The sequence below is a fragment of the Cebidichthys violaceus genome, unplaced genomic scaffold (assembly GCF_023349555.1).
Source record: "Cebidichthys violaceus isolate CVI_PGR_0920_01 unplaced genomic scaffold, fCebVio1.0.p SCAF_20, whole genome shotgun sequence".
Taxonomy (NCBI): domain Eukaryota; kingdom Metazoa; phylum Chordata; class Actinopteri; order Perciformes; family Stichaeidae; genus Cebidichthys; species Cebidichthys violaceus.
The window spans coordinates 578,948-605,000 of record NW_027176373.1 but is presented as its reverse complement, the minus strand read 5'-3'; the positions used below and the strand labels follow the sequence as shown (position 1 = coordinate 605,000).

The window sequence follows — 26,053 nt, the reverse complement described above, 5'->3', positions numbered from 1 at the left end:
ATCTAATAACCAGGAGTCTGAACGTTCCTAAAGAACAAAGAGAGCTCCTGAGCTCAGAGGAGAGGCGGGGTTTGACCCTGTTGCCGTGGGTGACATCGCGTTTCATGAATGAACTTCCTCACTATGTCTCCAGTGATTGGTTGACGGGTGACCGTGTCAATGAACGTGTAATAAATATACATCAATTATTTCATGTGAATTTAATGAACTGTCAAAACACGCCAACACCAACATATAGGCCTTCATATGACGACAGAGGACATCAGCTACAGGTGAGTTTTGTAACTTAGTTATGACATAAAGACCAAGTGCGATCTTTGACTCACATTCACCTCATCTTTACAGTAAAGCATTCAGTCAAACACCCCTGAATACATTGGGTTAATTACCTAATCAATGCATAACCTAGATGTGTTTATTCCTCTGTTCATTTTAGAAGCAGAGAGGATCAGAGAGTCAGATAAAGGGAGAAGATCATCTTGACCTGTGAGAGCGTGTGAGTAATTAAGGAACTTCAGAGAGAGTCTCCGTATAATGAGAGGCCTGGCACCACCGCACGAAAAAACAAGCTCGCAAAAGTGATGCACATGTTGTTTCAGTTATATAACCTAGTTTTGTGTATTAGCACCTCCACTTGAATAAAGGTGTAATGGCACATGCTCCTGTTTTTAATTCATAACCAATCAGAGAACGACAGTGACTTCAGTGTTTTGATTATTGGCCAATCAGGAGGAGCGTAGCATGAAAGTAAAAAAGAAAAAGAAAAAGAGGACGGGAGGAGAAATGCTCTTTGTCTGCATTCAGAATCCACACCCATACATTTTTTCAGTTCTGCATTATGTGTCTGCAAATCTGGAGGATAGAACACTTTTCACTAAAGAAACAGTTTTGTTCTTCTGTGTCTCAGCGTTCGGTTCCTACAAATCTCTTAGTTGTTCTTTCATTAAAGATGAAAAAGAAAACGACAAAGCCTCTTCTTCTGACAAACAATAAGAAGCTTTAATCCCTGTAATTCAGGTATGACCTGAAGTTAAATTACAATTTACTGCGGTCTATGTTCAAGGGAAATAAAAACAAACAAAACAAACAGTAAAAAGACGTGCATGTGTCTAGTGTTCATGCTCCAACATTTCTGTAAATGAAATGCTTCAGAGGCACATTCTGCAGGAAGAGACCTGGCTGGCACGACATGTTATGATCCTCTGGAGATGCCTGGCAACAATTCACTCTTCTCTTTCCTGTTTTCCGCTTCGGTTAAAGCTGGAGTAACATTGTGCAGATTTAAGAAGCTGCACTGGGAAGCTGTAACTTAACCAACTGCATTTATAACGCATAGTGCTCTGTGGCTTACAGGTGTGATCACGCCTACAGAGCACCTTCTTTCACAACTGTTATGGTGCAACCTCCGATTTAGAGACTAAAGAACCGGTCCCACAAGGTTTAGAGATTCAATTGTATAGGTTTATGACTTTTAGCAGACGTATGGCGGGGGGGGACATATGGGACATATCACCCAGAAATGATGCGCAGCTTCCTGTTGTGTTTCTACGGACTGCCTTTGCTGCATTGTCTGTATTGGCCTTCCCAACAAAATGAGCTTCCTCTTTGGTAATAAAACTTGAGCACAAGAGCAGCGCCGTTATTTAAAGGTTTGGAGAAAAAATGCTTCTTAGAAACATGTTTGAGTAAGGACACAGAGAGGGGGATTCTGGGTAAAAACTGCCCGCAGAGGCTTTCAGAGGAACGGACATTTCTGTTCATTTCATTTCTGGGACATTTCTGTTGTGACATATAGCCTGTGGGGGCTACATAAAGGGGTAACATGGGTTAAAGGGGTGGGGGGTAAGTGTGCATCTTTAAAGGGGTGCCTACAATGACGAAGCTGAGCTGAAGCAGGTAGTTTACCATGTTTACCATGTTCACCATCTTAGCTTAGCATGCTAACATTTGCAAGTGAAATTCATGGGAATGTTTTTGCAGGTTTTTAATCACAAACCAATTCAACATACTGTCATTTTGACCCGATGATGGCCCTAAAGGAAAAGTCAGAGGATTGTCAAAGTTACTGCAAGTCTTCCTCTGGGAAGCATGATTGTCTGTACAAAATTTCATGGCAATCGATCCAACAGTTGGACCAAAATGGTGTACTGACCTACAGGCTCACAAGGCCATCCATAGGGCCGTGCGCTAGCCGTGCGCTAGCCGTGCGCTAGCCGTGCGCTAGCCGTGCTAAAAACAGTCTTAGAGTACAGCAAGCGGTGCAACACCTCAGTAAACTCAACTGAACTACAGACACAGAATGTAGTTTAAAGCTTTCTTTTCCTGTTGCTGATTACTTCGACATATTGGTAAAACCTACTTTGTTTTTCACGTTAGTTTTTATCCTCATCAGTTCAAATAAACCAAACTCTCTTTAATCCAATATGTAAACCTCCTGAACCCAGACACACCTGGAGTAGAAGCCCTGACAACTGTGTGGGTGAATTTGTGAAATGTGTCTGGGCAGGATGCGTGTTTGTGTGTTTCTGTAGATCCAGGTTTCAACATGGAGGCTTGGGTTGGTTCACCAACAGGACCAGTTTGACTTAGAGAACAATCTGCGGTGTGACGGTCTTTACTGTGTCTGAAATAGCTCAGGCAAGTTACAACAGTCCTACTGGTTCTGCTATCCACGAATAATATCATGGAGGAATATTAGGTAATAAATTCCTAAACATAGCCTGGCCTAGACTCTGATAGAATCCAAGACCGGCTCCCACATGGAACCTCTTCAGTCCTGAACCGGGCATTTTCTAAGGAAAACTGTAAACCCACAGAATAATGTAGTGAGCTAATGATGTGCTCTTAGCTCTTGGCTTTAACTCTACAGGTAATAATTAAAGTTATAACAAACATACTAACCCATTCTCTAACTAGAGCTTCAACACAAACTGTTTTGGAGGAGGGCTTTAGCGGACAGTCCTTTGTTGTCTCATACAGACATCTCACAGCTTGAGATTAAAGTCACGATAGCACATTTTGTTACATAGTTATTCACTCTTATCTTTATTTTTACAATATGTTTTAAATATCTCGTATTTGGCGTCACTTGTCGTTTTTGATGTTTCTAATATTTGCATTCATCTTTTTTCTGTGTATTTTCAGCTACAGAGGAGCACATTATATTGCATTTGTTCATATGAAATGCACTATATATATATATATATATATATATATATATATATATATATATAATAAATAAAGCTGTATTATTGTTATTACAATAGTTCCATAGTCTTTGAGTTAAACCTGGTTCCAGCACCATGGGACCAGGATCAGGTCTGTACACCATTCCTCTCTTGGTCTCTTCTTCTTCTTCTTCTTCTTCTTCTCCGTCATGACATACTGTAATTTCCCTGAGGCATGTTTGTTCAGGCCTTGTTTCTCTCTCTCTCTCTCTCTCTCTCTCTCTCTCTCTCTCTCTCTCTCTCTCTGGAGTCATGGACTCTTTCTTCACTTCCTTCCCTCACATAGTTATCTCTTCTCTTTCTCTCATGTCTCTGCATGCTGGCTGCTGTTTTTGTCCTGAATGAAGGCGTCACTAACTTCATTCCTTTATCATGACTCTGATGGTTCGGAGTACGTACAGACATATTTTGTATTCACCAGCCTGCGATATATACGGCGCTATCACGGTGCACTAGTGGTGAAAGAAGTACCCATATTTTTTTTTACTTAAGTAAAAGTGGCGATACCACAGTAGTGAAATAATAAATAAAAGTCTTGGATACAAGTTGTATTAGAGTACAAAAGTATTAGCATCAAAATATAGTAATTTACAGAATAATATGTATTATTGTGTTTTAATTACTGAAGCATTATTGTGTTTCATTTTAAAATTGCAGCTGGTAAATGTAGGGTATATATTCTATATAATTCCTACTAAAGGTATTTTATGGTCTTATTGACTTACTAATATCATCATTTATTTGTATAGCATATTTTTTATTATTATCTGGAAAGTAATTAAAGTTCTGGAATAAATGTAGTGAAATAAAAAAGTGTAATATTTGCCTCTAAATTGTAGTAAAATAGAAGTATAAAGGAGCAGAAAATGGAAATAATCAAGTAAAGTATTGAGTGTGACTCCATCTGTCTTCCTGAGGTATTTCTAACAATGAATGATCTTGTGACTTATCCTCCCGCATGAATCAGACTAATACACTATTTGATTTCCTAATCTAAGAATTCTCCCAGCAATATCACTCACTCCCCACTATGAGTAAAATAAAGGTTTTACAAAATCACACTGAAGCAGTCAGTTGGACAGACAGCTTCCCTCATACATTTGAGACAAGTTGTACTCTTTTGTTTTCAAAACAATGTCTTCATATGTTGTTCTGTGTTTGTACTGAATGCCAATAGCTCTACTGTCTGCATTGTAATTATAATCTCTGTTTGTAACCTCAGTGTTAATAGAATTATTCAGATATTGTACTTATACCTCAGGGTAAAAGTACTCCACTACAAGATCAAAATCTAGAAACAGTTCAAAAGTATTACAAAAGTGTGCTCATTTGGCAGCGGAATGACCCCCGTCAGTGTATATATATATATATATATATATATATATATATATATATATATATATATATATATATATATACTGTTTAATCTATAATACATCATATATTAAACAATTTGTATATATTATTACACGTAAAACCTTGATCTTCAAAGTAACTAGCCGCCAGATAAATGTAATGGAGTAAAAACTACAATATTTGTCTCAGAATTGTAGAGGAGTAGAAGTACAAAGTAGCTTAAAATGAAAATACTCAAGTAAAGTAAAAGTAGCCAACTTTATCAAGGAGAGTACTTGAGTAAATGTACTTTTCCACCTTTGCCTTTGGTTTTAACACAACTTCTCTTTTTCACTAGCTAATTCATGAATAAGTTATTTATTTTGTTTTGAAACACACCCTGAGTTAGGGTCAGACACCCCGGTCAGATGTTTCACTTGTGTTTGGTATATATATATGTTGCAGAATTTAAAAACTCACACATCATGGGGCTGACTCCCTGACATCGATGACTCCGGTGTCACACGTACCTTACTGAGCGTGTCCGGAGGGATGCCGTCCGTGTGCAGAGTCCAGGTGTCTCCGCTCACTTCGGCCTCGCTCATCTTGCTTTTCTTCTCTGTGCTGCACATCTGGACAGAAGAGTTTTTAAAAAAGGTCAAGTTCATCCAAAATACAAAACAGATTGTTTTTGAGACTAAGAGTCTCTGTGAGGCTGTACCAAATGAGCTAATTGCTAACGTCAGAACGCTAACTTGCTCACAATGATGTTGATTCTTATCAGGTATAATGTTCACCGTGTTCACCACGTTAGGTTGGCATGTTAGCATGCTAACATTTACTAGCTAGCACTAAACACAACGCACGTTTGAGGCCGATGGAGATGTCATAATCTTTGCAGGTATTTGATCATAAACAGGAGATATTAGGCAAATAAAGACGTTGACCTGATGCTAGCGCTTAAAAGTCAGAGGATAAGACTCACCAGCTACAGTGGACAGAGTTTGTGGACTCACCTTCAACCAATATTAGCATTGAAGCCTGAAGACAATCAGACTTGTTTAACTTCTCAAGTGTTGAAAATTAGACCAGAACCTGTAGGGCTGGTTCTATTGTTGGTCATTGTCCTTTAGCAGACTGAAAAGCAAGTCCACTTTATTTCTATTAGCCTGTAGCAGATAGCGATGTTGATCGTATTTACACTTTGGTCCGGACTGATATATCTCAAGACATATCGGAGGCATTGCAGTGAAATTTGATAGAGATATTAAAATTGGGTGCAAACGTTCATAGTTTCCGAGATGATGACTCCCGCTGACTTTGCCGATCCTCTGACGTTCCCTCTAGCGCCGCCTGTAGGTTACATTGATTTGATTGCGATTGGAATATCTCGACAGCTATTGTTTGAATTGCCATGACTTTTTTTTGCATCCTTTTAGATAAGTAATCTGTAAATAAAAACAGCTAAATTATTTATTTATTATTATTTATTTATTTTATCTGTTTTTTTATTCAGCCCTGAGTGTTTGCATGTCTTCCTCACCAGCTGTATGCAGCATGTGAGCGACCGTTTAGTGGCCTATGAAACTGAAACTATTTAAATGTTTAATACGTGGATTGTTTGAGAAGTCAGCTGAGATTTCCTCATCAGAGGTTATGATGCAGGTTATTGTCACGGTGTACGTTTCAGAGTTAAAAACACTGCAAATGACTTACGCTGAAGCGAAATGACAGTAACTACTTTCTAGAAATGTAAGTAAATCACCCAGAATCCTTTTTTCCTCCCAAGATCACGTGGCTTTACAGTATTTAGTCCACAAACAGAAAGGTCAAGTGAAAAACAGAAGTCCTTATTTCACTTCCACCTATTGTCCATCATCAGACTGGTCCAGACACACTGTGATTTATGAATATAAATACCAAACGAAAGTCAAACTTTAAACATGAATGCATCTAACCAATGCGCTAACAACCCCCCCCCCCCCCCAAACACAGGATCAGTTGAATTAAGGGTCTGCATTCATGAGTACAATAAGTCAAATAACAATAATAATTCAGTGGACTATGAAGACCAGAGTTTATCTGACAAATCAGAAGAACATTATCTGAAATTGGATAATAAAAAAATGAAATATATTTAAAACCACCAACTGCTCAAAGCCTACAGTGATCGGGTCGCTCTTTTCTATTATGCTAAATCACTCTTTCAGTTTTTCATCATAGCAGTTTCTGCCCACACAGCTATAAGAAGTGAGATCTAATGTAGAGTACTGTACTAACTTTGGTATTTGTATGTTATGATAACAATATTCTACACCACTTCATTTCAGAGGGACATATTGCACTTTTTAAGCTTAAGTTACTATAAAATATTAAGATGAAGTATTACTTACAATTAGTAACACCTCAACAACAAAGAAACACTTAACTAACACATCAATAATAATAATAATAATTATAATCCAATAGTTAACATTGAGAGGAGCCATAAGAGAGAGTCTCTTTAACATCACATTACAGCAAACACATGATTTCTGTTAATATGATTCAAACTGTACTCCTCTGTCACCGTCCCTCTTAGTATGAATGAAAACCTGTCACACTCACGTTTCTTCCACTTGGATGCAGTGTATGTATGGAGGTTGTACTTCGGCCACGCCCCTCAAGAGTCTCACCTGAGCAGGAACAGGACAGATGACATGTTATAAGCTTCGGCTCACTTCAGCTGCTGTCTTTTCTTTGATTTCCCACATCTGACAGACAGTCGGTTGTAATTTCAGTTTTAAAACAACTTGAAGTGACGGGATTATCACACCTACAGGAGCAGCAACAGAAGATACTTTATCCACTTTAGGGCAAAGTAACTAGTCACAAACATCCAGGAGGAAATATACAGCTCAAGATTTTAAATCTGGGGTTCAGGGGTCCTTTAGAAAGGAAGCAGAAGGTCTCTGGGCTACATGAAGGACTTGATCCACATTTGAAGAAAGAGGAGGATGAACACGTTTTCCTTCAAAGCTTCAGTTACATCTCCTCAAACATCCACAGTTGGGTGGTTTTATGAGCTCTGGCTTCATGAGACATTTTGGGAAGCAACTTTTTCTCTCTAAACATCTAAAAACATGCAGGTCTTTAAACAAGAAAAGGTGAAGCAGAGTAACTCACCTGTACTTTCTGCTGCCGCTCAGAGTCGCTGAGAGTGAACTTCCTCGATGAATGAGAGAGGAGCGTGAGAGCTCCGCTTTGAGTTTACACCCACTGCATCTGCGGCGCTAATGTCGCAACACGAAGAGGCGCGACGTCAGATCCTAACAGCTGATTCAAAAGGAGCAAAGCGGCGCTCGCGCGTCATGAAGGGAGACGAAGGACGCGCTCGTGTGGTTTGCAGCGGCAGGCGTGTCTCTCCGCGCGCAAAGACGCACGAGGAGCGCAGAGTCGCGCTTTAAAAAGAGCTGCGAGTTAAAAAAAAAACAACTAGTACAGGGCAGTGGTGGAAGTACACTTACTCAAGTGCTGTACTTAAGTACTCAAATATTCATACTTTTCAATTTTGTTCCCACTAGGTTTATTTGAGTTAAGTTATTTTTCAGATTTTAGATTATAAACAAATAAATAATGACGTATTATTACAGATGAAGATCAGACTTTATTGTTCCCATATAGCTCCAGTATGAAGTCATATAAAATGTATAAATAAGCTCCATCTTTAGGAGCTGCAGTGCGTCAATAGTCATAATAAGAATAGAAGTTCTGAAATGGTTCATTCTGCAACATGTTTTTGTACTTTTAAATATTAAATGCAGGACTTTTACACGTGACAGAGTAGTTCTACGGTGGTTTTGCTACTTTTACTGAAGTAGCACTGCTGATTGGAACTACATACTATAAACACAGTTATTATAAACGTGGTACTAACTCGTTTTAAGCAGACCGGACCCTTAGTGTTAAACGGTACCGGACATAGTTCATGTGACTAATATTTAAATTCCGTCTGGAGAACAGTCAACTCGGTGGATTTGAATTCAGCCTGGAACAAACAGGTTGAGGCAGTTTGTCCTGTGCAGGAACTAGAACAATGTCTTTAGAATGTCTTATCAGGGACCTTTACTGTAAGAGTTTCTTTCAGAGCAAAATGACAAAAAGGGGAAGATATGGGTTCGTTTGATTGTTTCCGCATCACAAACATGATCTTATTCTTAACAAAGTCATATTACTTGACGGATAAAAGATGGAGTCTTTCAGCCTCAAGGGCTTTTAGTTCAGGTGAAACTTTTTCTTAGAGCTAAATTACCAAGTTTCAATCCAAATTTAGCACAACTGGTGGAGGAAACTCGTTATTAAAAAAAATTCATGAGTGAATAGTTTAAAATGAGCTCCACCTCAGCTACAACAGGAAAATCCTGTTCATCCATTCATGCAGGAGTAATAATAATCTAATGATATAATACATGAAAGTATAACAGTCACATGTTTGTACTTTTAATACTTTCAGTACATCTTCCCTATTATACTATACATACTGTTACTGAGGTTACATTTCCAATGCATGTGTGATATTAGTACTTTTACTTGAAGTGAAGGATCTCAATACTGCCGTTGTGGCTGCACATGAACACCCATGGTGTCACAAGAGAACCATCACATACAGGTGGAACGTGTACTTTTGGTCCTAAAGTGGACACAGACAGTTTTTTTTTTATTGTACACTACGAACCAGCTGTTCATCTGTTATTTGAACGCCACTTCATTTTTATTCCTCCTAAACTTCGATCCAGTTGGCGCAACTGAACATTGTGACAAGAGCCTTACGCAACACACGGTCTGCACATCGCAACGAAGTCTCTGAGGAAACACGGGTGAAATGTAACGGCGGCAGCCTGTTGCACACCGAGGGTGAGACGAACCGTGTCTGTGTGAAATCTGTTCTTCCCCCTCAAGGACGACATAAGAACGAAGCACATCGCTTCACCCGCTAAACACATCATCAGCTCATCTCTCCCTTCGATGAGCCGACATGTGTGATCAGTGTGTGACCGTGGGTTTCAGCAAATTCAACTCTAAAGTGCCGATACAGTATTCAAAGTCGATACGGTCAAAGACAAAAAAAACAAAAACAAAAAACAAGCGAATTTGATCTCCATCAACTTAATATTTCATTATAGTCCATGGTGGAGAGAAAGCATCGAAATAAACTCCTCTGAGCTGAGAGAAGATGATTTAACAGGACAGTGACGACATGTTGAGCTTCATAAGTGCAAATTTGATCGTCGCAGATGGAAATCGATTCCCAAAAATACATTTTTAAATTTTGAATTCCCTCACCGGTCTGTCTGTGATCTTAACGGGGACATTGAGATCAGAATCACAGCTCTCAACTGATTTGCACTTCCTTCCACATACTTGACTCACAGTGAAAACAGGTGAAGTGGGATCTGACAGGAAGTGGGTTTAAATCCCATTTTATGAGGTTAACACATTTATTCTGATACAATTCAGAGATTTGCATTGAACGGACAAAGTAATGCTTGCAGGGCTCTTCAGGCTCTCGGTCTTTCCACTGTTGTTTGCATTTGATCTGAAGTGCTCAACAGCTACTAGCTACAGAAACTAAAAAGGACAGACGTAGTTATTATTAGCTCTAAAAAAAAATGTTTGTCCTGAGGGTGGTGCCAGAAAAAAGGCCGCGTTGTAATCTGAACAAACAATGGTTATCATCTCTACGGTGGCCCTTTAAGGACATTCACACTCGTCGACTGAAGGAATCATTTCTGTGAACTGACTTACATCAACCCGTACAGCTGCGTTCAGCTCAAGAGCTCAGATGATGAGTTGATGAATCGATCAGCTGATTGAAAATCAGTTCAATTAATCTGTGATTTTTAAGCCCAAAAAAAAAAGTTTCATGTTTTCCAGCTTCTCAAATGTGAGAATGTTCTGCTCTTCTTTGTCATGAATTATTGTTAAATTAACATCTTTGGGTTTTGAACTTGAAGACGTCATTTAGGGCTCGGAAATTACATCTTTTTCTGACATTTTAAGACAAACCAAAAATGTATGAATCGAGAAGACATTTGCAGATGAATCGATAGAGAAATGAATCACTAGTTGCAGCCTCTAAATCCACAATTGTTGCCATTTCTGTCTCCATTCTTCTGTCTCCGGCAGAGGAAGATGACATCAGCCTACACAGCTCTGATTGGTTGTTTGTCCGCCAATCAATGGGATGTCATTCAGCGGCGTGGTAGAACTCAGCTAAACATGAGCTTAAATGCTAACATCAGCACGCAAAAAGCTAAGCATGTGAACTTGTGTACAGTGTGTGCGTCGTAAAGCATTTCAACATTTACATGCTAACATTAGAAGGCGTCATGTTAGCATCTACACATGCTAACACTTAAGCAAGTCAGCTTGCCAGTATTTGGCGTTTCCATTTCTAAACTTAAGAGGTTGGACCTGCAGTTGGCCTCCGGATGAAACATCAGAGGATCACCAAAGTCAGTATAGGGTTCATCTTGCGGAGAACACGAATGTCTTCGCAAAAGTTTCACGGCAATCCATCCAATATGTGTTGAGATATTTGAGAGATAAGCAATGATTAGCAGGGCTGCAAACAATAACTTATATTTCAGGTTTGAAGGCCAGTAAAATGCTGTTAGTATGAATTTGACTGACACTCAGAAGGTGAAGACGACACAGACGTGAACACAAAGGAAATGTTTCGATACACAAAGAGGTAGTCTGAAACACCGTCGACGTAAACAAACGCTAAATTTAGTGGCACACGAAGAGTCTGAATCCGGCTCCGTTGAAGTAATTGTGAGATTTCGACCGTTCAAGTGTTCTGTAGTCGTTTACCTGCATAAATATGTGACATCAGGAAGGTGTTCGGTTAAAAACAAGTCTCTCTTTTTTTCTTTTTTTTTTTTTTTTAATGGTAATGTCACGTCCAACCTGATGGGGTCTGTATTTAAGGCTCTGGGTTCCAGTATTCTCCGTCAGCACCACCGGTCTGCAGGAGGCCGTCCTCATCTTCGTCTCTGGCGCAGCGTCTTTGCTCGCTGCTGTTTTTTGAAGTCAATAAGGCAGCCGGTGGCCTCTGAGATGGGAGTGAAGGCTCTGATGGGAGAGTTACTGATCCTGAGAGCAGAAACGCTGCCCTCCTTCTCCTTCTCCTCCTCTTCATCATCATCATCATCATCCCGCAGATCAATGACCTCTCTGACAGTGAACAAAGACACAAGAAATCAAGGCTCGATGAAGCAGAAAACATTTCAAACTAGACGACTAACTGATTCACACGACACTGTTGAGGATCAGCAGAGACATTTCTACCACGTCTGTCCTCACACTGTTGACTCTGACAGACGCTGTGAGAGATTCTGGATCAAAATGTCCACAAAGATAGAATGATAATGATTCAAATCATAATGTGTCAGACGTCTTTACCCTGAGAAGAGTTTGGATCCAGACGGCCCGGCCTCTGTGAACACAGAACAAGTCAGTACAAATGTGAATCAAACGACGAGTTTTATTGCTAATCATTTAGTTTTTGAGGCTGTAAAACATATATATTAATTATCAATTAATCTGATAATTACTCACTTATTAATCACTGTAAAATATAAAATTACAAAATGCCTGTTCTTCAAATCGCTTGATTTCCCAATCGACTTTTTAAGATATTAAACTTTGAATAACATACATTAAAGAAAACAGTCTTCATATTTCAGAGTTCTGCTGTTAGCATTTAGCTCAAAGCTCCACTGTGTGTCTCAGTACAGCTCCACAGAGCCGCTGGCGTGACGCGTCGTTACATTTAAAAGACGTCTAGACTCACCTGAATCTCTGCTCTCGGTTTGCTCCAGAGCCGACAGCAGATTTCCCTTCTGGAAGGTCAGAAATATAGATAAATATAAAAAGAATCCAACCTCATAAACAGATCAAATCCAAAACATAAGATTAAAACCTTGTGCACTTCTATCGGTGTATAAGTATAAGTGTGTCGAGTCTTACCGCTGCAGTCTTTGATGCCCGCCGGTGGATGCAGAGCTCGGTGTGTCGGCCGTACTCTCTCAGGGGAACGGCTCTCTGACAGATGTAACATTTCTCTTGATTCCTGCGGAAAACAAAACTGTATTTAAAACACCAACAGAAAAAAAGAAAGAAAAGAACCTGTGTGAAAAACGCTGAGCTGTTCCTGTTAACGACAGGTCGTACCTACTTACTTGCCAGTGTTGGAGGGTTCATAAGTCACTTCAGCGGCCGCCTCTGCTCTCCTTGTTCTCTTCCTCCGAGGCTTCAAAGACACTGTGAAGTGAACAGGAAGGAGTGCTTTTTAAAACCAGCAACACAACGACGCTAAAATGTTACGTCCCAACTACTGTGAAAATCTAACGCTGCAGCTCACAGCCGTGAAGCTAGAGGCTGAACTGTGTTAAACAACAAAACGTTTCGGGCACCTTGCAAGCAGACTTTGTCGGGCCTCCTCTCCTCCACGACGGCCACCTCTCCGTCGCAGTACGCAGCGTGCCTCTCGATCTCCGTCGCCGGGTAAGAGCCCTGACAGATGGGACAGTCCACTTTGGCTTCGGGGTTCTGAGGGAGGGCGGCTGGCTCCGGTTCAGAAGACGTGGACCTCTGAAGCCCTCGATCCTTTATCTCCTCCACATCTGGATCCCCCTCGTCCTCCTCTGTCCTCTCCTTTCTAACATGCTGTCCTCCGGCGTCGCTGCAGCTCAGGGGGATGCTCCCCTTCGTCTTTCTGTCCACCGCGACTGAAAAACAGCGACGCACACGCACGTTTCAGATTGTTTCCGAATGAGGATTTCTACGACTGCAATGCAAGGTTGTGACAGTTGCAACACTTTCTCAATAAAAGATTCAAATAGATTTGCGCAGGCAGAGGAACAACCACCAGGATCCCACTGAATTAAGTTCCCTCTGGTAAACCGTTACAATGTATACGTCTAAAGGCTTTTATTGTGAAAGGTAATAACAGAAGAAGTGGATCTGGTATGCGCCGTCTTTGTCAAGATGGAAAGGAGCAAAAAAGTTTGTTTTCTTGCTTCTGTGTTGTTGTTGTTGTATGTTTTAAATATGTTGTGATCTTACCATCCACCTCCATCTCCTCCTCCTCCTCCTCCTCTTCCTGCAGCTCCTCCCCGGCTGGAGAATCCACTTGGAGAATCATCTCGACCTCCGGCGGCTCTGGACTCTTTTTACTGTCAAACTGAAATCCAAGTGGGAGAAAATGTTGTCGACATAAATGAAGGAAGAAGTGATGAAATAGTTGATGTGCATTGTAGATTTATGTGACTGTTTTATCTTCTCCCGAAAATATGTGCGACAGCAAACTTTTTGAGGCTTCTGAATGAACCATATCTGAATGTTTCATCTAATGCAACAACATTTTTTAAACCTTTATGGAGTATAAAGTACACACTGAGTATTATAAAGGACTGTTTAAGAACTTAAAGAGTTCATTCTTTACGGCGTCTTTTACAGATCTGATCACTTTCTTCATGTTTAAATGCCACCTGTCTGCAGGTGTCATGTTGTTTTAGTAAATATCCCCACACACTGACACTTAGAAGCTCTCAGACTTTCATCCACTTGTAGGACAACCTCATTAACTTCAGAATCTAACCGGAGCCGTGTTTAAACTCACCTCTGCTGCTGCGTCGGGCAGCATCATCAGATCTTGCGTCCTGTCGTCGTCACTCAGTTGGGTTTCTGTTGAGACGAACCGGAGAGACACACCAGCTGTTATCGGCAGTTTTGTTTTTAAGGAAAAGAGGCCTATTGTGCGGGGAATCCAGGTGAGGATTTAAAAACAGCCATCATCTGCTGATCTGCTGTTTGCTGTCAAGAAGAAAAACCAAAAAAACTCTTTGCTTTCTAATATTTGAAGCTAAACAACCATATTCAGAAAACTCTAGTTGTTGATGTAGAAAAGGCCTGTTGAGAAAACGTTAATACATTCCACCACGGTGATGAACTTCCTCCTGCTCATGAAGAAAAGGTGGAGCTTCAGTACCTGGACAAACCTCACAGTCATCAGTATCCGCCTGTCCTTCTTCTCCCTCCTCCTTCTTCTTCTTCTCTTCTCCTTCTTTGATCCCTCTTTCCTCCTCTTCGTCCTTATTGTCGTCTTCATCCTCCTCTGCCTCAGCAGAAAGTGTATCAGCTGCCTCACACACATTTTTGTTTCTCAGTCTGAGGCCGCGCCTGAAAATAGATAAACAATCGTCGTCAGTTCAGACGACGACTTTCAATGTATTCTATCTTTCTGGTTTGAGACCGACGAGCCGCCTCGCTGTCTGACTCTCTGCTTCTGTGTCTGATCCTGTGTGACCATGAAGGCCAACAGGACGCTAACAAGACACATTTCCAGTACGGTTCTGGCAGGTTCTTACCTTCGAGGAACAAGCTGCTGAGGGGATTCAGCGGGCGACTCGGGTGAAGGAGATTTCTAGGAAGAACACATGAAGCTTGTTGAACGACTCTTAATGAATTCATCTTGTTGAAACATCAGAACCAACAGCTTTGCTTCATGAATGTTATGCTCATAAGTGTCTTCACATCACAGCAGGGAGGAACAACGTACACTAAGACTAGAACAATAATGACAATAGTGACCGGATGTTACAATTAAATGAATGACAACACACTGTGAAAGGGTTGAAGTTGTGAGACGAAAACACGGAAAACTCCCAGACTGGACAACGACGTGGCAGCGACCTGTCAATCACCGTGTAGCCCCGCCCTAAAGCATACCCTGCTTTATGTTCTATTTGACTCTAAATGGACCATATTTTACTCAATGAACATCATGCTGTATTGAAGAAGACTTGAAACTAGAGATTGAGACCATAAACTCATGTTTACAATGTTTAATAATCAAGTGAGAAGTCATTTTCTCAGTGACTTCCAAACAAACTGACTTCTTTTTGCAAGCGGAGGAGTCGCCTCCTGCTGGCCAGTAGAAGGAACGCAAGTCTAAGGCTCTGCATTGGCTTCATTTTTCAGAATCGGAGGTATTCGCCTGGTCTGTGTATTATTTTATTCATCAATTTATATCTCTTATATATATTTTTATTTCCATTCTTCTTACTATCACTTGCATCCCTTTCTCTCCTGTAGTTGCATGTTGAGTGGCGCTGTTGTTTGTAATGCCTTGTAACCACTGATCAATATGTTTCTAAAGGTTCTCTTTACATTATTCAGAGCATTAATCTGGCAGCAAACAACTTTTTACAGTATGGAAATATAATGGAGTAATTTCTACCTGAGCAGATGCTCTCAATTTTGCATTTAGCACCTCTAAAACAAACTACCGAACTGTATATAAATATACATATAACACAGTTAAAACTAGCTCAGCCTCCATCTGATTAAACAGTAAAAGGCTCACTAACAACCTAATAATGTCCGATAAAATATATCAGTCACAGAGCAAAACAAGTACTTTTTCTCTGATACTTTAAGTACATTTAGCTGATAATACTTGTGTACTTTTACTTAAGTAGGATTTTGAATGAAGGACTTTTACTTCTAATGGGGCGTTTTCTCCCTGCTGTATTGTGAGTAAATGATGTGAATACTTCAGGCCTCAGAGGTTTACTCTGGTTCATTAAACTCTGTAAATGTACATCATCTCTAATTAGACATCAGCATATCGTATGAAGATCAATACACTTCCTGTAGAGGCGTCGTTGGAAAATGAAAAAGGTTTACAACGTCAGACGTCTGTTTGGATTAAGATCCATAAAGACACTAGTTATTGTGTTACCTCTGGCTGCGGCAGGACGGCCTCCCCCCACTCCGCCTTCCTGAGCAGACACCTCTGAGCCTGCTTCAGACTCTTCTCATACGCCTCCATATGACCCAGGATCACCTGACATGAGGGACGAATGGACAGAGAAACAGAAGAGAAAGTGAAGAATTAGATATATAACATTTGATTATGTTTATTGTTTGAATTACTGAGTTTATAATATGCTTAGTAAAATAATTTATAGACAATCTGCAAAAAGGAAATGTGAATTAACGTGCGTTTCCACCCACTGCTGTCATGAGAGTGTAGATAGTTAAACAGCTGGTGGAGCTTAAATCTCCCGTAGGTGCTATTAACTTATTCCAGAAGAGGACATAACAAGATGAGGTCATTAAAGAGCTCCGATGGAAAACATGATGGAAATATGACATTCATTCATGTATGAATTGTTACGTTCTCGTCAGTAAACACACATCTGATGTTTTCAGCTTTCCACTGACGTTTAAGTGAAGATCATTGGAGCTGTTAAGAGTTTCAAAGCCACCAGTGCCATCATGAATGTGATGGAAGGGATCATTTGGAGCCTCGTACCTCTCGTATCATCTGGTCAAATACGGGTCTGAGGACTTTTATTGACCATCACAGCAGAAATCGTCACATTTGAACCAGAAATCTTTTATTTATAACAAGAATAAACAAATCTTCACCTGTGTGTATTCGTCCGGGTCCACCCCTCGAGGACAGAAGGGAACCCCCCAGTAGTAGTGCACCGTCGGCCCGCCTGCTGGCTCCCCGGGCGGGGCAGACGCCCTGCTGACCGTTCCCTGGCTGCTGATTGGCCGCGGTCCTCGCTCTGCGGTGGAAGGCCGCTGTCTGCTGGTGGATGTGGAAGAGGTAGAAGGTCTCATTGTGGAAACATACAGAGAGTTACAGTGGCAAAGAGATGTCCTTCAACTCTTTGATGAGACAAGTATGCAGCGGTGGAACGTAACTCAGTACATTTACCTGTAAGTACTGTACTTAAGTACACATCTGAGGTACTTGCGCTTCATTGGAGTCTTTTCTTTTCATGCCACTTTCTACTTCGACTCCACTAAACTCACAAGTCGTGTAAATATCACTAATAATAAAACTGACTATGGTTGACTGACTCACTGTTTGAGCCGGTTAACGTGACACAGAGACTCTAGAGTGGTGCCGTCGGTGTTTTCTCTACCTGCAGTTCGTCCCCGGAGAAGCTGCCGTCACGTGTTTCAAGGGTGCATCCTCACCGTCTGCCCGATGAACAGGCCTCTCCTCTGGGAAGACCGGGCTTGGTGAGCCCACCGGCTGCAACGGACGGGAGGGAGGAACAGCGAAGACAGACAAAAACGTCATTCCTCATAGAAATCACACCTCTAATGCCGACACGGTGAATTAACTGGACGTGTAAAGTGATGACACATAACACAGAGTGGATATATCAACAGCGAGGAAGCCTCTGTACCGTGACGTCGTCGTCAGACCAGAGCAGCGTCATATCGTTGGTCAGCTCCGTCTCGGCTGAGCGGTCTTTGGATGTTTCATTGAGCTCCACCTCCACGCCATCTAAAACCAGAAAACATCAGGAGACCCGCTGACAAAACAGCTTCTACTCACACTATTCCTCACATCGTTAGTGAAGATTGAGAAGGAGAAGAGACTTCCAGAGAGCAGTGTGTGTGTGTGTGTGTGTGTGTGTGTGTGTGTGTGATGCTTCACTGTACCCGACGTAGACGACTTATTAAACCCGGCGTCTTCTTTGTGATCAGTCTTGCTGTCCTGAATTCAAAAAGCAGGAAAAACTGTTGAAAATTAGCAGTAAATTACAAAAACTGTCTGGATGCTATGAGTGAACCTGATATTTCTACTGTCATACTGAAATGAGGTAAAAAGACTTTTCATCCTTGAATTTATTACAATACAATAAAAATACACTTATTACTCTCAAATACTATCAGACTCAAAGATCCAGTCGTTTCAGACTTGCAGAGAAACCCTTCGTTTGACACCTGGACTCACCTGCCTCAGCCTCTGAGCCGGAGCCTCAGTGGTGGTTAGATTCCCGTCGCTGTCTGAACCCACGAGCTCGGCAGCTGAAGGACTCGCGGCGTGTTTCTGCTCATCCAGTTTAATCTTTCGTCGTCTTCCAATCCTGCCGAACACCGGGCTCGAACATCGTCCTCCGACGGTATCGGAGGACACAGGACTTCTGCAGGTTACCGGTTTCTCAGGGGGAGGGAGGTTCTCGGGAAGGCCGGGGCTTTTCGGGAACACTGGACTCTTAGGCCGACCGGACGTGGACTTCACGGAGGAGGTCGAGCTCTCCTGAGAACTGGACATGAACCCTGAGTTACAGACACCGTCTTGGGGTTTGCAGGCACTTGGAGACGTCTCGTGCTGAGGATTACTGCCAAATACTGGACTTTTGAAATACTCGGGACTCGGCTCCGTCTCTACATCACTCTCGGACAAAGTGAGGTCGTTGTAGCGTTTGGAGCTTTTGGGAAACGTGGGACTGCTGGCTTGAGCCGGCTGAGACTTTCGAGTCGAGGTCCAACTGTCCCGAGGGCAGAACACGAACCCCGAGGTTCTGCAGGTGTCCAGGAGGTCCTGGCTCAGCCGGGGGACGTGAACCTTGGCTCTGCAGTCAGCGGCGGGGAAGACGGGGGATTTAAGAAGCTGACAGTCGTCGATCTGGGTCGAGTCACAGCTCTGATTTATTGTTGAGAGAAGACCAAAAACAAACATTTTCAATTATTTGGAGTTGTGTTTGTGCTCAGCTGATGAATGGTCGTCCAATATTCTCTCTCTCTTTCAGCTCAAGCAGCATTTTCTGGATTAAATAATGAATTGAATCAGATGAATCAAAAGGAAAGAGAAGACAGGAACCTGCGGTGAGTCCAGAGGCACTGAGAGACACTCTGAGCTGCAGGGTGACGCCTGAGAGGAGATCTTCTGAGCCTGCGACAAGTCCGGCATCTCCAGCAGAGGACTTTCTTCTTTCCTTTTCCGCTTTTTCAGCCTGTTATTACTTTCATCTCCTGTTCCTTTTGCTCCTGGGAATACAATACAGAAACGTGTTCAAACTCAACATTATTCTTTCTGATACATTCTTCCCTTTCTTTCTCGTCGGTGTCGGCGCAGGAGGACACTAGAATTTGCAGGATACGGAACAACAACGCTGACTCACCTGGGTTCAGGTCTGCCTTCGGTGTGCAGACGTCCTCCGCTGCTCCCTGATTGACGGCCGACGCCTTCTTCCCGTTTGCATACAAGAGTTTCCTGGGAGAGAAGATCCTGAGTGAAGCTTCAGCGTCGGTGAGCAGCCTCCGGCTTTGGCCCGGTTGAGTCTGGTTGAACATCTACGAGACAAAAAAACACAAAACGGATATTTAGAAAGCGGTCGGTCATCTATCACTAGGTGACCGCGAGCGTGCAACAAAAAGAAGTGGTTTGAACATTTACTGCAGTATGCAATCGGTTCTGTATCCTCCAAAAATGGCCGTACAGCTTCAACAACTCACGCTCTCTTGGATGGCTTTCATCATGGCCTCTTCCTCTTGCTGGACTCTGAGCGCTGTGACGCTGGCTTCCTGTTCGCTCAGACGCAGAGCCATGTCCATCATCTCCTCCTCGGTCATCTCTGAGGACAACAGGGACATGGTGACTACGTCAGAAAGTCAGGGTTGTATATAGTGCAGACCTCGGCTTTAAATGTGACACAGTGACTTAGTTAGGGTAGATTAAGCTTTAGACTCTTTTGTACCTTTGGATTTGTTTTCCGTCTCTCTTTTCCGTTTTTCTCTCGATGCCGACGAGAGAAGTGATGACGAGAGCTCGTCCTGGAAGAACAAACGATTATATATATTTTAGCTGAAGAATTCAACAACGCGAATTCAAATTATCACACATTATCTCTCATAATTTACTATCCAGCCACATTTGAACCATCAAGTCTACTCTGAACTACATGAAGCCTGCAGAGAAACACTTCTAGCGTCATCCAACTATTAACATTAAATCATGCAGCAGTTTTGGGGAAAACTGTGGTTGGAAAAATAAATGAAAAATGACGAGGACATCTGCCGTCACTGCCTCAGTGAGCCTGTACTTCTGTTGTTAAACATATAAAGCTGTATTTATCTAGCTCATCTTAACACGTTCTTTACATTGTCGTCTCCGTCGTCGAGAGCTTCGTCCTCCTGCGTGTTTTCGTCAACCTGTTGGCTTCCGGAGGGAACGTCGCTGACATCCTGGAGCAGTTGCTTCCTCAGAGCCATCCTGGTCTGCTCCTGAGAAACTACGACCAACAGCGACACACACACACACACACACACACACACACACACAAACACACAAAAAAATGAAGCTTCAACAGTTACATCTCGGAAAAAAAAAAACACAGAATCCAGCTCCACTCAAACTCCTGCTGGTTTCTCCGTTCTTGCCAGAATCTAAAGGCGAGTGAAGAATTCACATGCAGCTCACCCGTCTACTTTCTGCTGGATTTGTGGCGTTTCGGCCAATTCATGGTTGTTGTAAACCAGCCTCTTCAGTTTGAAAAAGAAGAAACACAAATCTCTCTTATGACCCGTTTCACTTCAGTCACACACTCAACCAGCGTGTTGAACCAACCACTCGGGCCTTTAGTTGAGCTTAAAGTTACTACATCGCAACATGAAACATGAGTGGCAGTTCAGCCATCTGGCCTTAATTAAACTCACAGTCTGACTAAGAAAATAAGACAGAAGTGTGTTAAAGTATGCAGTGTTTATATTATAAAAAGTTACCTGTATTCATTTAGGGGCATAATACTTCACAGCGCGTATGAGAGAAATTAAATGATCATGTCATTTGTCTTTCTAACATTATAATATTATGTTATGTTATTATGTTATCCTCATTGTTATCAACAAGTCATGCCTGAGGTTTTGTAAGAAGCTGGAGTGTGTGTTGGTTGGTCTACTCGTTTGTAGTACTCCTTTTTCCTCCTCCTCTTTCTTCTCCTCCTCCTTCCTTCTTCTCCTCCTCCTCCTCCTCCTCCTCATCCTTCCTCCTCTTCCTTCTCCTTCCTTCTCCTCCTCATCCTTCCTTCTCCTCCTCTTCCTCCCTTCCTTCTCCTCTTCTTCCTCCTCCTCCTCCTCCTCCTCCTCCCTTCTTTCTCCTCTTCTTCCTCCTCCTCTTCCACTTCTTCCTCCTCCTCCCTTCCTTCTCCTCTTCTTCTTCCCCTTCCTCTCCCTCGTCTTCCCCCCCTCTTCTTCTTCTTCCTCCTCCTCCCTCCTCTTCCTCTTCTTCCTATATGTTAGGAAGGTTATTTTTAAACCACGGTTTCAAAATAACCAATAATAACAGCGCACCCTCCTCGCGCACGCTCAGCAGCAGGTATTACCCGGTGATGAAGACTGTCCTCTTCTTCCTCTCATCTGTCCGGCTGGTCGGTGTGACGTGATGGCACGAGCGTTGACCCCAATCTAACTAGCCTGCGTGTTGAAGTTGAAACAAAAGAGCTGAGTGAGAAGCAGAAAATCGTCGGTTAAAGTTAGCTTCCATAGCGAGAGAATATCGGTTGACAAGGAAACAAACTGACCATACGAGACCCTAAGAACAGCAAATACAATTCATATTTTCGATGTTGTGTTTAATTTACCGTATAGTTAAAACAAAGTCGCTGTTTGTGTGTTATTTTGTTCCACAGCTACTTAAAATAACGATAAACCAAACAATATTCAGTGTAGAAAGACTCACATCAAGAGTTTTCCTCACTTTCGCGGCGCCATGTTTGTTTCTTTTCACTGATTCACGTGACTACTACGTCAGGCGCGACCTTCACGCTGCCTCCAACCAGAGCCGTATAAAGTCGCGTCAACGGAAGTTCAAAATGATTTTCAAGTGGCGGGCAATTTGCGTGCATCGTTATCGGTAGAAACCGATGCAAACAGAGACACCGAATTGCGACATTATTAACATATTATTATTAATACATTTTGTGTTTTTTTTAAATAAATTTGCAAATATTTGAGGACTAGAAAGATTAGGGAACGATTAGAGACGTGTACAAGAACAAACTAAGACAAACAGACAGACTTTTGGTGCCTGTTGTCTCCCTGTTACACTTACTAATCCTCAAATATTAGCTAATTTTACTTTTAAAAACACAAATTCTTTCTCTTTGTTCCTACAGATTTCTACCAGTATCTACACATGAAAGTTGCCCACCAAGTACTTCCTGGAACTCTCTGAAGTCTACGTGAATCGCGTGACAATAAAGCATGTTGAACTTCCATTGACGCGACTCTCTTTTTACGGCTCTGTATTTACCCGTTTGTGCTACCTGAAAGCGCCGCATGCGCAGTAGGACGCCGCTGGACAACAGAGCACTGCTATGGTGTTTCCACGAGAGGAGGTTGCGTTGGAGCGAGCGTGTGACGGAAAAAGTTTGATCAATTGGCTTTGAAAGCGACTTTTTTTGACTTTTTGATTTAGTGGTTGGCATATACTGGTTTGTGGCTGGATTAGGGTGGCAAATCAGGAAATAGATGAGGATGATGAGGTGGATTGTGATGGCTGGAACCCCGTCTCTGGTGGGAGAGGAGGACGAAAGAAGGGAGAGAACAGGCGGGCTGAGGGAAGTTTGAATGGGAGTCAAAAATAATAAGAGAAGCTTGGAGGGAAGCAGCTCTGATGAAGGAAATCGAGTTGTTCGAAGGAAGATTGTGAGGGAGGAATTTAATATTATCCTTAAATTCAGAAAGGAAGATGAGCATATCGGTCTTAGCCCCATAGCTCTGTCTAGGGAATTGAGAAAGAAGATTGGAGAAGTGGAAATGAAGATTTTTTGGGATAAAATAAGTATCTTGGGAGCATATTAATAAAAGACTCGGAGAGGATGGGAAGCCAGGACGCCCAGGGGATAGGACAGTATGAATGTACTACAATGGAACGCAAGAAGCTTATTAGCAAATGGACAAGAGTTTAAAGGATTCATTAAAAACCTTAAAAATAAACCAGAAATCATAGATGTTCAGGAAACATGGCTTAAACCAGCATTGTTATTAAAGGATATGATAGTATTCGCAGAGATAGAGTGCGGGAAAATGGAGGAGGGTGTATAATATTTGTTAAACAAGGAATACAGTTTAAAGTTTTGGAGAAAGGAACGGAGCTGGAATATGTGATAATTGAAGTTTGGACAAGAGAAGGAACTATTAGAATTGCAAACTATTACAACCCATGTAAGAAACGTTCAATCAAATTACTTGATGAATTAGCTGTACATTTAGAAGGGAAAGTGATGTGTTGTGGATATTTTAATGCTCATAGCACATTATGGGGTAATAGTAATGATGACAATGGAATGGTGATAGAAGAATTCATGGAGACAAAAAACCTGGTGTGCTTAAATAATGGAACTGGAACAAGATTTAACATCAGAACAGGGACAGAGTCGGCAATAGACCTTACTGTAGTATCTGATTCATTGGCAGGTGTTAGCTCCTGGGAGGTAATGAGGGGAACAACGGTAGGAAGAGTTTAGAAGAGTATGAGACAGAAGGACTACAGAAATGGTCTTTCAGCAGTGCTGACTGGGATACATTTAGAAGGGTTAGTGATCAAGAAATGGAGAAAGTGAGCATGAGTGAAGATGTAGAAAATTTAAATGATTCTATTTGTCAAGCTATCCTGCTGCAAAGCAGTCCATCCTGAAGAAGGGAGGTGAGCCTAAAAAGAAGATTGTACCCGGAAGGAGGCCATTGTGTTTGATTCAATTTGGCAATTGCAGTGATGTCAACAGTTGTGACGGTGTTTTTGTTTTTAAATGGTTTTAATTATTGTTAGTTAATGAACAAATATAATAATTTTATAACCAAGTTGTTGCAGCAGTTGAATTTTTTTTTGCACTACTGAAAAGTTGACAAACTTTACTGCGCTGTAACTTTATTTAAGTCATAATTAAGCTAACGTTAGTGGGTTTTTGTTAAGTCAGTCTACCGTGTCTTTGAGCCTCATGGCAAGGACTGAAAAAGTGGTCGGTTCAATGCCACAATTTTATATGACTTTCCTCCATGATAATGTTATACCGTATATTTAATGCCTTTTTAGGTACCAGCTCATCTACTTTCATGGACTCTGACCGAGTTTCGTGGTTTCCACCCATCCCCCACCATAACAAGCTAACTTAGGTTAGCTAAGGAGCGGCAGAACTTAGAGACCGCATTAAAAAGGTAAATGCACAAATGTAGGAAGAAACATTCTTGCTACCAAAGGTAAGTAATGAGGCATACGAGTTATATGAACATCACTGCATTTAATTTTCTCAAGTAACGTTAACCTAACGTTGCTGTTAAAAGCAGTAAGGTTAGACCGTTCGACTTTAACGGTACCGTGAATTTCTGGAGAATAGTCAGTGAGACAAATGAACAAGGAGCGCTATTTCACCTTTATTTCTTTTTTAAAAATGTGACGTTATATTCTGCTAAAGTCTCTCATTGTGTTTTGTGCAGGCTTTGGCCGGTGTTGAGCTAGGCATGACACAAAAATAATTAATCAAGATATTGGAGTTTGTAAACGTCGTAATATTAAACATTGAACTCAAACAATTAATTTGATGACACTTTATAATAAACAAAATTAAACACACAGAATTAATTAGATTATAACTATTTACACAACAAGTGGAAAACAGGGATTCAATTTGTCCAAAAACAATTATAAAAACTACCAACATATATAACATCATATCTGAAACCAGTGACTCTAATTGAGCGTAGCAGCCTAACAGCTGAATCACAGAGCTGTCACTCAGGGCAGGCTGAGGGTCATTGTCTCACAGATGTATTGACGGTCGCCGGGACAGACACTATCATCCAAGGAGTTCAGCCAGTCCTCCGCTCCGATGTGTGTCGGCGGCACAATGCCCACACAGTCCTGTCCTGACAAATCGGTGGCCCAGTCTGGGACGAGGTTGTTGGGCTCGTCTGTCATCCAGAATATGGCATCGTTATCCATTTCCTGACCACTGACCCACCGGTATATTCCCTCTCTGACCAAGTCTTGCAAGCCGATCCATGCAGCCTGAAGGCGAGGGTGCTGCTGTGCAAAGTTATAGGTCAGCTTAGTGAGAAAGGCCTGGTCCTCTGCGTTTGAAACGGTGGCCAGGCCGCCGCCCCATGGCCATGCAGTGCCGTCGTGCAGTGTCCCATTCATCTGCTAACTTGGACAAGAGGAAACAGGCGAGGCGTGTTCAACCCAGCCAGGCATGCATCGGGTGCACTGCAGGAACTCGTTGCAGAAAGTCCACAAGAACGACAGTCTGCTGGAGAACAGGATCGAGAGCTGATGTCGATAAACTGCCTCCAGCTGAGCGGATGATTGACGTGTTGAATTCAGCCGTTACTCCATCTGATCAATTTTCATTTGCAACCGCTCTGTGATTTTTGCCATATTCTGTAATTGTGATGACGGAATCTGATGAGCAGTTATGTTGGCAGCGGCCATCGCAATCGCAATCACCACCTTAATGATCATCCTTCTCATTGGCCTCCCCACTTTAACTTCCACATCAGGAGGAATATTTGCCTCTCTAGGAGCAAAAAAACAAATTGGGTCAAGAGATGTCACTGAAAACAAAATGATAAAACCATATAGGTTAATCTTTATGCATGATTTCCTTTACTTTATTTGTAGCCTATAGTAA

The 26,053-nt window shown here is 41.8% G+C and overlaps 2 protein-coding genes across 8 annotated transcripts in view; both read right to left on the bottom strand.

Annotated features, from left to right (window-relative positions):
- gck (glucokinase (hexokinase 4)) overlaps window positions 1-7,852 on the bottom strand; it is a 15,550-nt gene extending 7,698 nt beyond the window's left edge. Inside the window, exons 1-3 of the mRNA XM_068716660.1 lie at window positions 7,728-7,852; window positions 7,170-7,237; window positions 5,093-5,194 (exon numbers count right to left, since the gene is read on the bottom strand). Of these exons, the coding sequence (XP_068572761.1) occupies window positions 5,093-5,194 (102 nt within the window). The 5' untranslated portion in view covers window positions 7,170-7,237; window positions 7,728-7,852. The remainder of the gene's footprint in view (window positions 1-5,092; window positions 5,195-7,169; window positions 7,238-7,727) is intronic.
- A 1,111-nt stretch (window positions 7,853-8,963) lies between these two features.
- uimc1 (ubiquitin interaction motif containing 1) lies at window positions 8,964-22,152 on the bottom strand. 7 transcript variants are annotated; one of them, XM_068716656.1, is made up of 24 exons: window positions 22,105-22,152; window positions 21,749-21,839; window positions 20,848-20,909; window positions 20,529-20,659; window positions 20,126-20,201; window positions 19,884-20,002; window positions 19,550-19,721; window positions 19,249-19,415; window positions 18,379-19,071; window positions 18,084-18,138; window positions 17,825-17,925; window positions 17,555-17,667; window positions 17,046-17,214; window positions 16,354-16,458; window positions 14,978-15,033; window positions 14,599-14,789; window positions 14,230-14,294; window positions 13,674-13,791; window positions 13,022-13,336; window positions 12,788-12,869; window positions 12,576-12,678; window positions 12,400-12,448; window positions 12,009-12,042; window positions 8,964-11,780 (listed from the first exon to the last, which is right to left on the bottom strand). In XM_068716656.1, exons 4-24 carry the CDS (start codon window positions 20,637-20,639, stop codon window positions 11,588-11,590), a joined length of 3,087 nt encoding a protein of 1,028 aa, XP_068572757.1. In that variant the 5' UTR covers window positions 20,640-20,659; window positions 20,848-20,909; window positions 21,749-21,839; window positions 22,105-22,152; the 3' UTR covers window positions 8,964-11,587. The 7 variants fall into 7 exon arrangements, with proteins under 7 accessions (XP_068572757.1, XP_068572759.1, XP_068572753.1 ...); XM_068716658.1 differs by having other exon boundaries at window positions 20,529-20,651; XM_068716652.1 differs by lacking the exon at window positions 20,848-20,909.
- Between the last annotated feature and the right edge of the window lie 3,901 nt (window positions 22,153-26,053).

Coding starts and splice junctions, on each gene's coding strand:
- uimc1 (XM_068716652.1), bottom strand. CDS start 21,782: ATGAGAGGAAGAAGAGGACAGTCTTCATCACCGG. Junction 18,139..18,378: donor CGGCTCAGAGGCTGAGGCAG/GTGAGTCCAGGT, acceptor TTTTGAATTCAG/GACAGCAAGACTGATCACAA. Junction 16,459..17,045: donor ACCCGGACGAATACACACAG/GTGAAGATTTGT, acceptor CCCTCATGTCAG/GTGATCCTGGGTCATATGGA.